Source organism: Hypomesus transpacificus, chromosome 12 (genome assembly GCF_021917145.1).
Source record: "Hypomesus transpacificus isolate Combined female chromosome 12, fHypTra1, whole genome shotgun sequence".
Classification (NCBI taxonomy): domain Eukaryota; kingdom Metazoa; phylum Chordata; class Actinopteri; order Osmeriformes; family Osmeridae; genus Hypomesus; species Hypomesus transpacificus.
In genome coordinates, this window is record NC_061071.1 from 565,822 (window position 1) to 582,944 (window position 17,123).

Genomic DNA, 17,123 nt, shown 5'->3' on the forward strand with positions numbered 1-17,123 from the left:
TACACTTTAACTTGAGTGAAAAAGTCCAGTCAGTACTTCAACTTTTACCAGAGTATTTTTAAACATGAGTATCTGTTCGTCTACTTGAGTGAAGGATGTGTGTACTTTTGCCATCTCTGCAAATACGATAGTTGAACTGAAGTAATTTTTTCTTGATATGATTAACATTTTATTATTATATTAACATATCATTCCTTTCTATAACCCTGTATCTATGAAACATGATATCTTGAAAGTGTTGGATTGTCAATTAGTTACACAAAGAAAAAGACAATTCTGGATATATGTACTTTACAGTACGTTCTTGACCTGCATTAAAATTAACTGCTTTCAATTTCATATCAAACTTGGTTTCAGAAATTCTTTCAACTCTTTATGCTTATGCTCTAATCATTGATTGATAAATGATTGAATAATTTTAAATCCAATATTTATAATATTTGTTTTTAGATAAATACAGTATATGTACACAATTACTGTAGTATTTAACAGTTGAAAATAAAATTAAAGATCAATTTCGTAACAATTAATCTTTGTAGTCTCTAGTCAAACATAGGACCTTGGGTTTAGCCAGTCTCAGTAAACTGTCGTCAACAAAGTCTTAGAACAATAATTTTTTCATTACGTTTCCTAAATGAGTTCCAATCTTGTGTGACAGTACAAAAGTTCCAATGTATATGAAGATGAGGTAAGGGACATGGGGATGACACTGCCACTACCCATCTCAACTGTCATAACTCTCTTGCGCCCGAAACGTGGAGAGGACTGGAAGCTGTCTATACATACTGGAACATTCTACCATTCTACACAGGAAGTGAGCCCCTGGCCAGCACCTGTACTAGGATGATTTGAAAATCAGACAAGTAGGAAATGTCGTGATTTTAGCGGAATAATTCCAATGATTCCACCCCAATTTGTTTGGAGGGACTAGGAGTGGGAGACAACACAGCTACAGAGATGAACAGAGAGTCTGGCCTGGCCAGCCTCACCCACAGGGGAGAGGCCAGGTGCCAGCCTCACCCACAGGAGAGAGGCCAGGTGCCAGCCTCACCCACAGGAGAGAGGCCAGGTTCCAGCCTCACCCACAGGGGAGAGGCCAGGTGCCAGCCTCACCCACAGGAGAGAGGCCAGGTTCCAGCCTCACCCACAGGGGAGAGGCCAGGTTCCAGCCTCACCCACAGGGGAGAGGCCAGGTTCCAGCCTCACCCACAGGGGAGAGGCCAGGTGCCGGCCTCCTGTCGTGGCCGAGGAGGCGTGGCCTCAGACGTGGGACTCGTCCAGGTCCAGGTCCACGGGGGAGAGGGGCAGGGGGCGGGGCGATCGGCGTGGCGAGCGGCGGGGCGACAGCAGGGGGGCCAGGAGGGGGTTCTCCATGCCCCTGTCCTCGCTGATGTGCAGCAGGGTGTCCGTGTGGAGCAGCAGGGACTTGGTGTCCTCGTCCCCGGGACTCTCCTGGATCTGGGAGGGCGCCGGGGGAGCGGCGGGGCTGGGCGAGGGGGCGGAGCCCAGGACCGGGAGAGGCGGGGGGAGGGGGGAGCAGGTGCGTGAGGGAGGGGTGGGTGAGGAAGCACGGGAGAGGGAGGGAGGGGGAGACAGACTTCTACGAAGGCTCCACTGTTCTCTCTTCTCCTTGCTGTCCAGGGAGGTTGTCTCCTGGGGGGGGGGGGGGGGCGCAGGATTGGTCACATCAACAGGACTGACACAAGCAGTTGGATATTTGGATAAACGTCAAATTATAGACACGAATGAAACATAAAATACCTAGCTAGGTTTGCTACATTCAAAATGTGATTAGCAGCTTAAATACTTGTTCATGTGAGGACTCTCTCATATATATAAGTAGATCTCTCTCTCTCTCTGTCTCTCTCTCTCTGTCTCTCTCTCTGTCTCTCTCTCTGTCTCTCTCTCTGTCTCTCTCTCTGTCTCTCTCTCTCTCTCTCTCTCTCTCTCTTTCTACCTTTGTGTTGGCAGGGCAGTGCAGATCAGCCTTGACCGTGGCCTCTACACCCGGGGTGGGAGTAGAGGCGGCGGGGGCCGTGGGAGTCGGGGGCCCCGTGGAGGCCGGGCTGGGCTTCCTGCTCTCAGGGTGTGGCCCCGCCCCGCTGGGGGTGGGGGACCTGGAGGGGGCCGCCGCCCCCTGCCGCTGCTGGGTCTCCGTGAAGGTGACCGATCTCTTCTGGTCCGTGTTGGCTGCGGAGACACGACAACTCACCTTACCTAGAGCTCCCTCTAGTGGACTGCTCACACAACAACCACCTTCAGCATCATCCTCGTCGTCGTCATAGTCACCAGGGGGCAGGGTGGGGCAGGGAAGGGGAAGGGGAGGGGTATGCAAGACAGACATGCAGAGCGTCCTATCAGATGTGAGAGAAACGGGGGGGTGTGGCCTTAGCGTTGCAGGAGGGGGTTGGGGGAGTAAGAGTCAGGCAATCTCACCTTCACAGTCCAATAAAGTTTCTTTATTGAGAACAAGACAAGGCATAAACAGAACAGAACGACAGAGTCAGTTATTGGGGTTGGAAGACAACATGGACGCAGACACGACAGACGGCACCACGTGAAGGGGGGGGACGAGGATGGGCCCGTGACAGTTCAAGTCAAGCGCAACGGATCGCTAGAAATACGTCTGACGGCACCGAGCACAAACATGGTGCTCCAACTGAACGCGTGCGTGTGCTTGATCTGAACTGCGGGGTCGTTTATACAGACACACAGGCACAAACGGACACACACACACACACTTATGCTGTGGTTACCCAGTGGTTTGGTCTTGGGCTGGATGCTCCTGCGCGTGGTGGACAGTCTGGCTCCAGAACGACTACGCGGCTCGTTGGAACTCTTCGGAATGGACAGCAGAGGGCGCCGCAGCTAGATGAGACACACAAGAGAAGCTGAATCCAGCCTCTGTGGACAGACAGACAGTGTTCCAGAAGGACAGACAGACAGTGTTCCAGAAGGACAGACAGACAGTGTTCCAGAAGGATAGACAGGGAGTGTTCCAGAAGGACAGACAGACAGTGTTCCAGAAGGACAGACAGACAGTGTTCCAGAAGGACAGACAGACAGTGTTCCAGAAGGACAGACAGGGCGCACACTCACCTGTCTGAGGCCCCTCTTGCGTCCCAGCGGAGCCTGGAGCAGGTTCTGCTGGCCCGGTTCACTCTGGACACTGGCCACTCTGGACACACAGAACCACACAGAACCAAACAGAACCACACAAACAGACAGACAGACAACAGACAGATAGAAAGGCAAACAGAGCCAAACAGACAAGCAAGTAGAGAGACAAACAGCCAGGTAGACAGACAGACAGACGACAGGTATGCAGACAGACAGAAAACAGGTAGAGACAGACAAACAAACAAACAAACCAGTTAGTATGCCAGGTAAGCCCAGTCACTCCTTATCAACTCTCCAGTCTCCTTCAGTAGGAGGAGCCCCAGGAGAGTTTAAAAGGAGCTCCACCCATCTCCCATCACCCAATCCCAAACCACACTGACACAAACAGAGTACAGGACACCCAATCACAGAGCAGGAAACACTGCCATGTCATACACCGAAAACACCAAGGGGATTGTGGGGGCTGGAGTATGGAAATTATTTCATACATTTTACACTTTGGTTCAAAACTCAAATGATTATACTTCGGAAATAATAAATCATATAAATATAACCAAATGAAAGTGTTGGTGGTTGGTGGGTTTCCACTCCAGTGCCCCATGCCCCTACAGATTGGAGTTCAGATCCAATTTGAACAGCGAGAAGCCTGGAACAGGTAGAGTATGGACACACCATGGCACTAATGAACAGCTGGCTGAGATGGGCACCACTAACGACAGGTTGGAGAGAGAGAGAGAGAGAGAGAGAGGGAGAGAGAGAGTGAGAGAGGGAGGGAGAGAGAGTGGGAGAGTGAGCGTGGGATGGAGGGAGGGAAAATGTGAAGGAGAGTGAGTAAGGAAAGGAACAGATAGAGGCAGAGAGAAAGATTTCCATGGAGGAAAGGAGAGAGAGATCCAGAGAGAGGGAGAGAGAGAGAGATCAAGAGAGAGAGAAAGAGAGAGAAAGAGAGATCCAGAGAGAGAGAGAGAGAGAGAGAGAGAGAGAGAGAGAGAGAGAGAGAGAGAGAAAGAGAACTCCCTTATACTCACACAGCAGTACTATGAGCTGGAAATGGAATGTGGCTCAGTGCTCATGTGCAGAGATACTGGCACACCAGACACCAGAGCGAGAGGGGGGCGGGAAACTAAAGGTCAAGAGGAAGGGGGGGGGTACGAAAAGTGGAGAAAGGGGTGGGGGCAGATAAGGAGAAGGAAGAGAGTCATGGAGAAGGAAGAGAAAAGAAGGGAGAGGGCGTGGAGAGACGAGAGGCTTGACTGGATGTGCATGAGTGGTTTCACGGAAGGGTGGGGCGGAGGGAGGCGCCGGGATAAGCCCTTCCCCGCCGCACACCCACAGACGTGGATCATACAGAGAGAGAGAGGGGGACGGGACGCACACACAGGTAAGGGGGGGGGGGTGCGTGACACTGTACCTAGACAGGTTACCCTCGTCCATCAGGCCCTGGGACTCATCTAGCACATTGGGCTCACTGCAGAAGGGGGGCAGGGGGAGAAGGGGGTTTAGGAAGAGAGGAGACGCATGCAGCCCAGATCCAAGGCCACTACTCTGGGGAGGAGGTGAGGAGGATGGGGGGGGGTCTGGAGCTTCATGTGGAGAGCTCTGGTTCATGTTCTCTAACAGATTCTAACACAGCAGGTCTGAGCTGAACTACAGTATCAACAGACTACCTGCTGTCAAGCTGTAAAGAGAGAGGTTAGGCACCAAAAGCTCAAAGAAATATACACAGAATCACTGTGGCTGGAACATGCTAGTGAAGATAAACAAACCATATAAACAAACAGGAAACAAGGAGCTGATATGTTCATCTTCTGGAGGTGTGTGTCACATCATTGTTAGGGGTGCGCATGTCTGTATATGTGTGTTTGTAGGTGTGTGTGTGTACCTGTGGCTGGGCAGCATGTTGCTGCGGGGGTGTTCGGGGTGAGGGGCCTCTGTGGTGTGACTGGAGAAGCGACGCTGGGCCAGAACCTTGGGGAGGAAGGCCTCCTGCTCACTCACTACACTGGGGATACTCATGGAGTCATCTGGAGACGGAGGAGGGAGGGAGAGAGAGAGAGAGAGAGAGAGAGAGAGAGAGAGAGAGAGAGAGAGAGAGAGAGAGAGAGAGAGAGAGAGAGAGAGAGAGAGAGAGAGAGAGAGAGAGAGAGAGAGAGAGACAGGAGGCAGAGGAGAGGGAGATGAAGAGATAAATACATGGTATGAATTGTTGTGCTATCGTGTGCAAAACCTATTTCCTTATGCAATATGCTGTACATTAAATCAAGTGTCAAGAGTCAGTAACAGATAGGGGAGATGCAATTGGTAGAAGGTAGAGGACAGACAGGAGAGATGTAGCAGGTAGACAGGAGAGATGCAGCAGGTAGACAGGAGAGATGCAGCAGGTAGACAGGAGAGATGCAGCAGGTAGACAGGAGAAATGTAGCAGGTAGACAGGAGAGATGTAGCAGGTAGACAGGAGAGATGCAGCAGGTAGACAGGAGAGATGTGGCAGGTAGACAGGAGAGATGCAGCAGGTAGACAGGAGAGATGTAGCAGGTAGACAGGAGAGATGCAGCAGGTAGACAGGAGAGATGCAGCAGGTAGACAGGAGAGATGTAGCAGGTAGACAGGAGAGATGTAGCAGGTAGACAGGAGAGATGTAGCAGGTAGACAGGAGAGATGCAGCAGGTAGACAGGAGAGATGCGGGAGGTAAAAGGGTCTGACTCTCTTCGTCGTCCTCGTCGGTGCGGCTGAGCGTGTCCTGGGAGGGCTGGCGTGACGGCTGGCTCTCCTGCTCCCAGACGGTGCCCGTGCCCGTGTTGGAGCGTGACATGGTGGCTAGGCTCAGACGGTACGCTGACGTGGACGTGCCCACCGTGCTGATGGACGTCTTCCCCTGGTACGCTGTTGGTGTCACGCACACACACACACACATACACACATGCGTTATTGAGTGGATCCGGTCATTCAAAATACTCTACTGTATAGTTTCCATCCCAGAAAGTGTTCTTTTTAATTTATTGTCTTTTTCATCTCGTTTGTATCTGTAACAATCTTACTGATGTACATCAACAAAAAGGTGGAGAGTGTTTGGGCGGGGCATGACCCCAGCCTGACCCCAGCGTGACCCCAGCCTGACCCCAGCATGACCCCAGCCTGACCTGAGCCGCTGTGGACCGCCTCCTTCAGGATCTTCAGCTCATTGTTGAACTCGGCGAACAGAGAGCTCTTGCAGAGCGGCCTGGGGATGAAGCGACGCTCCAGCTGGTCGGCGATGTGGTGGCGAGCTGTGATCTCCTCCTGAGACTCTGCTGGCTGGGTCAGGAGCTAGCGTGCACACACACACACACATGAATACACACACACACACACGTACACACACAGGAAGGTGTGAAGCAGCAACACAGAGAGGTGTTGGAGAGGAGAGAGGGGGGAGGACAGAGAGGCAGTGCTCACCTTGCACTGTATGAAGGGTCTGAGCAGGACGAAGATGGGGATCCTGGTGCGCACGATGAAGTCGATGAAGTCCCAGAAGGCCAGACCCCCGACCTTCCTCAGCGCCATCTCCTTCACCTGCAGGCTGAGGCGGTACCACTGCTGGCCCAGCTGACGCTCAAAACACACCAGAACCACCTTTAGAGCTGGAGAGAGAAACACCATGAACAGCTTTAGAGCTGGAGAGAAACACCATAACCACCTTTAGAGCTGGGGAGAGAAACACCATAACCAGCTTTAGAGCTGGGGAGAGAAACACCATAACCAGCTTTAGAGCTGGGGAGAGAAACACCATAACCAGCTTTAGAGCTGGGGAGAGAAACACCATAACCAGCTTTAGAGCTGGAGAAAAACACCATAACCAGCTTTAGAGCTGGAGAGAAACACCATAACCACCTTTAGAGCTGGGGAGAGAAACAACATAACCAGCTTTAGAGCTGGAGAGAAACACCATAACCAGCTTTAGAGCTGGGGAGAGAAACACCATAACCACCTTTAGAGCTGGGGAGAGAAACACCATAACCAGCTTTAGAGCTGGAGAGAGAAACACCATGAACAGCTTTAGAGCTGGAGAGAGAAACACCATGAACAGCTTTAGAGCTGGGGAGAGAAACACCATAACCAGCTTTAGAGCTGGGGAGAGAAACACCCTCCCCAGCCCTCCCCAGCCCTCCCCAGGGGGTGATGGGTGCCCAGCCTACCCAGGTATGCGGCCTGGCTGGTGGACTCGGCCAGCCCCTCCCTGCGCAGGTCCTTGCTGGTGTCCCCGGGCGTGGAGCAGTGTGCGGGGGACGAGTCCAGCATGAAGTTTTTGGTACGAGAGGTGCTGAGGATACGTGGGGGCAGCAGGATGTTGATGACCGTCTGCAGGAGCAGCAACACCTCTGGCTGCTCCAGGTGAGGACTGTCTGTTAGGGGGAGAAACATGGTGATCATGATGGGGGTCAGATGGCTGAGCGGTTAGGGAGTTGGGCTATTAATCAGAAGGTTGCCGGTTCGATTGCCGGCCGCGCCGAATGACGTTGTGTCCTTGGGCAGGGCACTTCACCCTACTTGCGCTCGGGGGGAATGTCCCTGTACTTACTGTAAGTCGCTCTGGATAAGAGCGTCTGCTAAATGACTAAATGTAAATGTAAATGAAACATACATCTGTTATAGATTTAAGTCTGCTATTGAGTTGAGAAGGAATTGTCTTTCGATGACAGTCAATCTCAGTATACAGTAAAATGTACAGTGTATCTGTCTGTCCATAGTGTACCATGATTGTATCTCTCCATACCATTCTTGTCAGGGCCAAGGTGCAATACTGTAGATATGTGTGTGTGTGTGTGTGTGTGTGTGTGTGTGTGTAAAGGTGGTACCTTTGCTGCCTGAGCCCACCGTCAACACAAAGGGAATCAGCAGGTTCAGCAGCATGCCCTCTCGTCTCTCCTGATTGGTGAACGGTGATATCACATGACTGAGAGGGAAGTCGTCCTTTAGCGCCTGAGCAAGGAGGGAAAATGGAGTTGGTCAGGGATAGGACCAGGTTCAGTGTTAGAGGGTTAGGGTTAGAGGGTTAGGGTCAGGGTTAGGACCAGGGTCAGTGTTAGAGGGTTAGGGTTAGAGGGTTAGGGTCAGGGTTAGGACCAGGGTCAGGGTTAGAGGGTTAGGGTTAGGGTCAGGGTCAGGGTTAGGACCAGGGTCAGGGTTAGGGTTAGGGTCAGGGTTAGGACCAGGGTCAGGGTTAGGGGGTTGGGGTCAGGGTTAGGGTCAGGGTTAGGACCAGGGTCAGGGTTAGGGTTAGGGTCAGGGTTAGGACCAGGGTCAGGGTTAGGGGGTTGGGGTCAGGGTTAGGGTTAGGGTCAGGGTTAGGACCAGGGTCAGGGTTAAAGGGTTAGGGTCAGGGTTAGGACCAGGGTCAGAGGGTTGGGGTCAAGGTTATGTTCTGATGTTGTGAGAGCTCTGGGTGTTAGGGTTAGGGTTAGGACCAGGGTCAGAGGGTTGGGGTCAAGGTTATGTTCTGATGTTGTGAGAGCTCTGGGTGTTAGGGTTAGGGTTAGGACCAGGGTCAGAGGGTTGGGGTCAAGGTTATGTTCTGATGTTGTGAGAGCTCTGGGTGTTAGGGTTAGGGTTAGGACCAGGGTCAGAGGGTTGGGGTCAAGGTTATGTTCTGATGTTGTGAGAGCTCTGGGTGTTAGGGTTAGGGTTAGGACCAGGGTCAGAGGGTTGGGGTCAAGGTTATGTTCTGATGTTGTGAGAGCTCTGGGTGTGTTCTGATGTTGTGAGAGCTCTGGGTGTGTTCTGATGTTGTGAGAGCTCTGGGTGTGTTCTGCTGTTGTGAGAGCTCTGGGTGTGTTCTGATGTTGTGAGAGCTCTGGGTGTGTTCTGATGTTGTGAGAGCTCTGGGTGTGTTCTGACAGCAGCAGGTGTGTTGTGGGTGCTACCTGGATCTGTAAGGCCACCAGGCGGACCACGGCCGTGCTGAAGGGGAGAGGGGGGGACAGGTAGGGGCTGAGATGGAGCAAGGGCAGGCCATCAGCCACGCTGGAGGGACCCACCACCCCCATCACCTGGGGGACACACACGGTTTTCATTTTGGCATGTACATGTACACATTCTTTGGTGCATTTTGTGTGTGTGTGTGTGGGTGTGTGTGTGTGTGTGTGCTCCTCACCAGGTTAACACAGACGTTAATGAGAGAGCGGAGATGAGGAAGGAAGGAGATGATTGGCTGACGCTGAAGGGTCAGACAGATGCCCTCAATCAGACTGCTGGCTGCTTCCCACTCTACCTGCCTCCTACACACACACACACACACGCACACACACACACACATATACACACACACATACACACACATATACACGCACACATGGACGTTTACACACTCATACATGTAAATACACACGTAGCCATTTAACACATCTGCTTATCAAATATTGAACACTGTGACACATACCTGATATATAGATGAGAAAACACACTACACAACATGTGCACTACACTACTTATACACTACACTCAACATCACACAAACAAGATATTAATTTCAATCGAATGGGTGGGTAAAGAGTGAAATGAACTGACTTGAAACAAGTATTGTATTGAAGACCTCTACTTTCATTAAGTAACAGAGCAGTTCCACAGACACCAGCACTGAACATCTACAGCTGCCCCACTGCCCCACCAGACACTCTCATCTATACAGTAACACAGCATGGACTGCACAACACACACACACACACCTTCCCAGAGACGCACGCACACGCACACGCACACGCACACACACGCACACGCACAACACACACACACACCTTCCCAGAGACGCACGCACACGCACACGCACACGCACACGCACACGCACACACACGCACACGCACACACACACACACACACACCTTCCCAGAGACGCACGCACACGCACACACACGCACACACACACACACCTTCCCAGAGACGCACGCACACGCACACACACGCACGCACACACACACACACACACACACACACACCTTCCCAGAGACGCACGCACACGCACACGCACACGCACACGCACACACACACGCACACGCACACACACGCACACACACACACACACACCTTCCCAGAGATGCACACACACGCACACACAGATAAGCACACATGCAGACACCAGAAACACACGCTGAGGCTCACGCAAACCAGCACACACACACGCCACACACACACTTACACACAGTCACACACAGCCCCAGATAGACACACACAGCCCCAGAAACGGCACAGGCATCACATCACCACGGAAGCATGGTTCTAAGTGGGCGGAGCCAAACACGGCAGCAGCAGCAGCAGCAGCACGTGACGGTACGAGGCCACAGGGCACCGGACGGCTACGGCACACGGTAAACGGTGACGGGCGGCAGAGAGGGAGGGCGGGCGCGCGGCGCGGCAACAGACCTGGTGCACAGAGCCTGAGGGCGAGCGCACCTGAGCGTGGGCATCTTGTGGATCTTGTTGAACATGCGGTCCAGCCTCTTCAGGATGAGGATGAGGGCGGGGCGCACCGCCTCCGCCGTCCAATCGGTGATGGGGAGCATCTCGGTGACGTAGCGCCGCAGGCCGCGGCTCTCCATGGTCAGGGTGTCGTAGGGCGCCAGCTTCAGCAGGGCGTGGGCGATCTCTGCCAGCCTGGCAGACACGCGGGACACACACACACACGGGAGTAATGTACACACGTGTGACTCACCTTCTCTCCACCCCGTCTCTCCCTCCCTCCCCTCATCCTTCCCCCTCTTTTCCCTCTTCCCCCTCTTCCCACTCCCCTCCTCCCCTCTTCTCCTGCCCCTCCTCCCCTCCCCTCCTCCCCTCTTCTCCCGGCCCTCCTCCCCTCCCCTCCTCCCCCTGTCTCTCCCTCCCCTCTCACCTCATGTGGGACTTGATGTCGAGCAGTTCCAGGGCGATGACGCGCGGCTCCCCAGCCACATTCTGCAGGATCTTGAGGCGCGGGCCGCAGTGTTTGTAGAACTCGGTGCAGATGTTGAGCAGAGACTCCCGGGGCCTTCTGAACTCCTCCCTAGCCATGCGCTCGTCCAGCTCCTCTCTGGGCAGCCCCTGCCCCTCCTCCAGCAGGTGCAGGTTGTCCCTGGATACGCCGCAGGGGCCCCCCGACATAACATGGCATAGCATTAGAAAACAGGGTCTAATATGACATACCATGACATACCATGATGTCAGATGGCTGAGCGGTTCCGGATAGGGAGTCGGACTATAATCCAAAGGTTGCCGGTTTGATTCTTGGCCGTGCAAATGACATTGTGTCCTTGGGCAAGGCACTTCCACTTACTTGCCTCGGGTAGAATGTCCTGTACTTACTGTAAGTCTTTCTGGATAAGAGCGTCTGCTAAATGACTAAATGTAAATGTAAATGATGTCATCCAGGTGTGTGCAGAGTGCTCCTCACCTGTTGGCTCCTCCTCCAGACATGGTGTGGTTAGATGTGGTCGCTCCCTTGTGTCCCTGTTCACACCGGCTTATCTGAGGTGCCGTCATGGGCCTGGGGCGGGGGCAGAACAGACCTTAACTACTGTGTCCAGCTCACAACGCAAGCACCTTGGGTGTGAGGTAAATGTGGCTGAGCGGTTAGGGAATCGGGCTAGTAATCAGAAGGTTGCTGGTTGGATTCCCGGCCATGCCACATGACGTTGTGTCCTTGGGCAAGGCACTTCACCCAACTTGCCTCGGGGGGAATGTCCCTGTACTTACTGTACGTGGCTCTGGATAAGAGCGTCTGCTAAATGACTAAATGTAAATGTAAATGTGCGAGTGCGTGTGTGTCTGACCGTGTGAGGGACTCTGAGCTGTACAGCAGGGCCTGCAGGGAGGTGGACAGGGCAGCGATAGCGGCGATCTCGTCCCGGGCGGCCGAGGCTGACTCCATACACATGGTGTTCCTCTTCAGTTTCTGTAGGAAGCAGGGCACCAGAGCCTCCAACACCATCAGCATCTGGAGACTGACACACACACACACACACATAGTGGTGTGTGCGAATACAGGTGTGTGTACTGTAGAGTGTGAGTGTGTGTGTACTGTGGGGTGTATGTGAGTGTGTGTGTGTGTACTGTAGGGTGTGTGTGTGTGTGTGAGAAGGTTCTCCTACCTCCTAAAGGACTCGGGGGCGTAGGCTACCACGGTCACACACAGCTTGATAGACTCACTGATGGAGAAGGCCAGGTCCTCATTCCCATAGCAGAAGTCTGAAACACACACACACACAAGTGTCACATACAGGGGAAGAAAAGGATGTGTGTATGTATGTGTGTTTGTTAGTGTGTTCATTTATGTCTGTGTGTTTGTCTAAGGCCTTGTGAGCGTGCACGTGTGTGTGTTACATTGTGCAGGTGTGTGTGTAAGCATGCTCAGGTGTGTGTGCGTGAGTGTGTGTGTGTGTGTGTGTGTGAGTGTGTGTGTGTGTGTGTTTGTGTTTGTGTGTGTGTGTGAGTGTGTGTGTGTGTGTCTGTGTTACATTGTGCAGGTGTGTGTGTAAGCATGCTCAGGTGTGTGTGTGTGTGTGTGTGTGTGTGTGTGAGTGTGTGTGTGTGTTTACCCAGAGAGCGTAGGGGCTTGTCAGCCTTCACCAGCTCCAGAGCGTCCAGAGCGTCCTGGGTCTCTCCCTCCAGGGATACCAGCAGGTGGAACAGACACTGGGCAGACACCCCCTTAGACAGGCCTGTACTGGTGCTGCTCTGAAACACACACACACACCATGGGAAGAACCAACTTCAGCACCAGTACTGGACACATACCGCACTGTATTCATGTGTGGGGATGTGTGTTTTCGCGTGTGTGAGAAAGAGACAGAGAGAGACTGAGATACAGAAAGAGAGAGAAAGAGACAGACAGACAGTGTGTGTGTGCCGTGTCAGTGTGTGTGCACGTGTGTGTGTGTATGTGCACGTGTGTGTGTTTGTGTGCACGTGTGTGTGTGTGTGCACGTGTGTGTGTGTCTCACGGTGAACTCCAGCAGAGGGGCCACGCTGGCGAACAGCTGCAGGACGAAGGGCTTCCTGTGCAGGATGTAGAACTGTCTGCAGCAGAACTCGACCCCCTGCCGCAGCAGAGGGTTGCTCTCATAGTCAGCATAGGCCTGCAGCAACAACAACAACGCAGTGTCAGCATGCGCCTGCATGTGTGTGTGTGTCCAGGTGTGTATATTATAGTGAGTGTGTGCGTGTACAGGTGTGTATAACATAGTGTGTGTGAGGTGTGCCTACCTGCAGCATGGTGGGCAGGATCCACTGGTAGCCACTGAGGGAGAACAGGTGGTTGAAGTGCACTGCCGTGTTGATGGCAGTGGCGGTGTACTGCCTGAGGAGGGCGCTGTCCTCGGGGTGCAGCAGCAGGGCGCCGTTGAATACGCTGAGGAAGAGCATCATCTCGTCGCCCCAGGGATACTCACTTGGCATGCCCAGGAACATCTCCTCCAGCAGCTTGATCCACAGCACCTTGTGGAGGGTGTCCAGCCCAAACAGCTCCTTGCCTGGGGGGGGGGGGGGGTTCACACACACGAGGGGGTTGGGAAAGTTTCCAAACATGGCTGTCAGTACACCGAACATCTACCATCTTTGCCATCGTAATCTAAAATCGTGAATTTACATCCACGTTTTCAAAAATGTGTATGATGAAAAAATAGATAAGAATGTCAAAAATGAGTAGTGTAATGGAACCTCCCGCCCCTGCACCAGAGTGAAGTGTGTCTGATGTGTGTCCGATCTGTTGGAGTTCTAGAAGGTCAGACTGGCCTACCCTGGGGCTCGTTGAAGAGGGAGAACTCGGCGTCGATGGCGGTGCGGGGGAAGGAGGGCAGGCGCAGCAGGTCTTCCTGGAGCAGGGACACGTGGGACTGCTTGTGGACCGCCGGCATGTTCTGGGTCAGAGAGATGAGGAACAGAACCCTGCCCACCTCCTCCAGCTTACGGGAAAACACCTAGGGGAGGGAGGGAGACAAAAGAAGGAAGGGAGGGAGGGAAAGAGAGAGGGAGGGAAAGAGAGGGAGGGAGGGAGGGAAAGAGAGAGAGAGAGAGAGAGAGAGAGAGAGAGAGAGAGAGAGGGAGGGGGCAATAAATACACCAGACTGTACTGTAAAGTAGAGAGAGAAAGAAGGGGAGATGTAATGGGTAGGTGGGTGGGTGGGGGAGGCAAAGAGAGAGAGATGGAGAGAGATGGAGAGAGACTGAGAGAAAGAGAGACACATAAGGAGATAAAGAGACAGATGATCAGAGACAAGAGTTGGACCAACTATAGGGAGAGAAAGAGAGGGAGACAGAGAGAGACAGAGAGTTTCTCAGGTGTGAGGCCAGTCCAGGTGTCAGGTCTCTCCTGTACCTGTTTCTGGATGAGTTCCTGGCCCTTCTCAGGGAGCATGTGCACCAGGTTGAGCTGAGGAGAGACAGACCTCCTGAAGGGGTAGATGTCCCTGACGTAGGTCTGGAAGACACACAGCAGAACAGGTGAGCATTAGAGATGAGGGTCGAGCACATACAGGAGATCAGAAAAACTAAGATTTTAGGATCAATCTATGGAAGCAAAATCAGTGACTTCATGTTTAAAAAAAGGCATTGAATACTTAATATTGACATTTAAACATGGTTTGATGTTTTTGAATTCTCCTCTTTACAATTGAAACATGAATGTAAAAAAAATATTCAGGACCCTAAAATTCCTAGCCAACAAAATTCAAGCTTCTGAAATTCAAATAGAACAATTCAAATTTAAAGAACTGAATTCAAAACCAACACATTTGGTGGTGTTTAAAGTTCAATATTAAGTTTTCAATGCCTTTTTTAAATTAAAAACATGTCTTTGATGGTCATGTCTATGGTGTCTTTGATTTGTGTTTTTCAATCTGGGATTGCCCTTCTGATCGATACAGAACAAGATGAACTAAATCAATTGCAATCTGTGAATTCGATACAATTTCTCAAATATATTTGTCTCTGTCACATTCAATACTGTTACTCATCCCGTTTTCCGACCTTGGAGTAATGGATGAGAGAGAGAGAGAGAGAGAGAGAGAGAGAGAGAGAGAGAGAGGGAGGGAGAGAGACCTTGGAGTAATGGATGAGAGAGAGAGAGAGGGAGGTAGAGAGACCTTGGAGTAATGGATGAGGTTCCAGCGCTTGTCCATGAGGAAGTAGTGTGCAGAACGGGCCTCGGGAATGTTGAAGAACTCCAGACACTCCTGTTGCAGACCGGAGTTTAAGACAGCGTTACGTCCCGTTTACACCAAGAACTATAACTTTAACGATAACTGTAACGCTAACAGCCACGCGCTGAGGTAAGTACAGGCAGGGGAGACAGACTGACCTTGAGCAGGGCTTCAAACTGACAGACTGACCTTGAGCAGGGCTTCAAACTGACAGACTGACCTTGAGCAGGGCTTCAAACTGACCTTGAGCAGAGCTTCAAACTGACCTTGAGCATGGCTTCAAACTGACCTTGAGCAGGGCTTCAAACTGACCTTGAGCATGGCTTCAAACTGACCTTGAGCAGGGCTTCAAACTGACCTTGAGCAGGGCTTCAAACTGACCTTGAGCATGGCTTCAAACTGACCTTGAGCATGGCTTCAAACTGACCTTGAGCATGGCTTCAAACTGACCTTGAGCAGGGCTTCAAACTGACCTTGAGCAGGGCTTCAAACTGACCTTGAGCATGGCTTCAAACTGACCTTGAGCATGGCTTCAAACTGACCTTGAGCAGGGCTTCAAACTGACCTTGAGCATGGCTTCAAACTGACCTTGAGCATGGCTTCAAACTGACCTTGAGCATGGCTTCAAACTGACCTTGAGCATGGCTTCAAACTGACCTTGAGCATGGCTTCAAACTGACCTTGAGCAGGGCTTCAAACTGACCTTGAGCAGGGCTTCAAACTGACCTTGAGCATGGCTTCAAACTGACCTTGAGCAGGGCTTCAAACTGGGTGTCTTCATGAACAGGCAGCTGTGTGGGGATGTCACACTCGTTCTGCCCGTGAACCACCAGGGTCTTGGTTCCTGAGAACGCAGCAGACGCATGAATTATGGATTAAATTAACGAACGTGAATTATCGGACTGAATTAACCAACATATGAATTATCGATTGAATTAACAAACATATGAATTATCGATTGAATTAACGAACGGGAATTATCGGACTGAATTAACCAACATATGAATTATCGATTGAATTAACGAACATATGAATTATCGATTGAATTAACGAACGGGAATTATCGGACTGAATTAACGAACACGTGAATTGCCGATTGAAGTCAAAAACACTGTGGCTTATGAATGGATTAACAAATTATTTTCAATTTCGGAATTAATGAATAAGTAAAATAAATTATCAAACAAATTATTCCTTCGCAAAAAGATAAATAAACCCTTGTTGACAAGTCCTCTAACCCTTCTCAGGCAGTGATGGTCCTGCAGGTTACCTGGCATGGAGGCCGTCACCAGCAGCTTGACCTCACACTGCTCCTTCTTCATGGTCTGCTTCAGGTCCTTGAAGAACAGGCCCTCCACGTAGCCCACCACCTCCCACAGGAAGGTCAGCGTGGCCGAGATGGCGTCCATACCCCACTCGCACGGCGTCCGCACAAAGTACATGATGAGGCCCACCTAAGGGGGAGGGAGACGCAAGGGAAAATCTACTGTTAACGGTTTCCCCCCCCAAAAAAGCAAACTATATTTTGAGAAGAAATTATATTTTTTTACATTGCAATAAATCCACATTTCAATTCTAAAGGGCTGAATTCAAAACCAACCATAAAAAAAATATATATACATTTCACCTTTATTTAGCCAGGTAATTTAGTAAATTTGGTGGTGTTTTCAATTTCAATATTAAGTATTCAATGCCTTTTAAAATTCAAAACATGGTGTCAGTCATTTGCTTCCTCAGATGTGTGTCAGACCAGAGGAGCTCTCACCAGGTAGTTGAAGAGGATGTGGGAGGTCTGAGCGGGGAGATCTCCAATGTTCAGCAGCAGCTTCCTCAGCATGTACATCAACTCATCCTGACAGAGA

General features: G+C 51.5%; 1 protein-coding gene across 1 annotated transcript in view; it reads right to left on the minus strand.

The window, feature by feature from the left end:
* Nucleotides 1-43: 43 nt before the first annotated feature.
* The window catches only part of LOC124474861 (protein unc-80 homolog), a 43,957-nt gene continuing 26,877 nt past the window's right edge, over nt 44-17,123 (minus strand). Inside the window, 28 exon segments of the mRNA XM_047031320.1 lie at nt 44-1,486; nt 1,616-1,653; nt 1,958-2,190; nt 2,757-2,868; nt 3,100-3,178; nt 4,532-4,588; nt 5,003-5,144; nt 5,825-6,004; nt 6,262-6,427; nt 6,557-6,741; nt 7,297-7,503; nt 7,957-8,080; nt 9,022-9,147; nt 9,252-9,375; nt 10,544-10,744; nt 10,980-11,198; nt 11,517-11,609; nt 11,896-12,066; nt 12,214-12,310; nt 12,661-12,799; nt 13,066-13,200; nt 13,328-13,593; nt 13,860-14,040; nt 14,439-14,540; nt 15,205-15,294; nt 16,011-16,105; nt 16,532-16,715; nt 17,027-17,113. Coding sequence (XP_046887276.1) covers nt 1,261-1,486; nt 1,616-1,653; nt 1,958-2,190; nt 2,757-2,868; nt 3,100-3,178; nt 4,532-4,588; nt 5,003-5,144; nt 5,825-6,004; nt 6,262-6,427; nt 6,557-6,741; nt 7,297-7,503; nt 7,957-8,080; nt 9,022-9,147; nt 9,252-9,375; nt 10,544-10,744; nt 10,980-11,198; nt 11,517-11,609; nt 11,896-12,066; nt 12,214-12,310; nt 12,661-12,799; nt 13,066-13,200; nt 13,328-13,593; nt 13,860-14,040; nt 14,439-14,540; nt 15,205-15,294; nt 16,011-16,105; nt 16,532-16,715; nt 17,027-17,113 — 4,059 coding nt within the window. The 3' untranslated portion in view covers nt 44-1,260.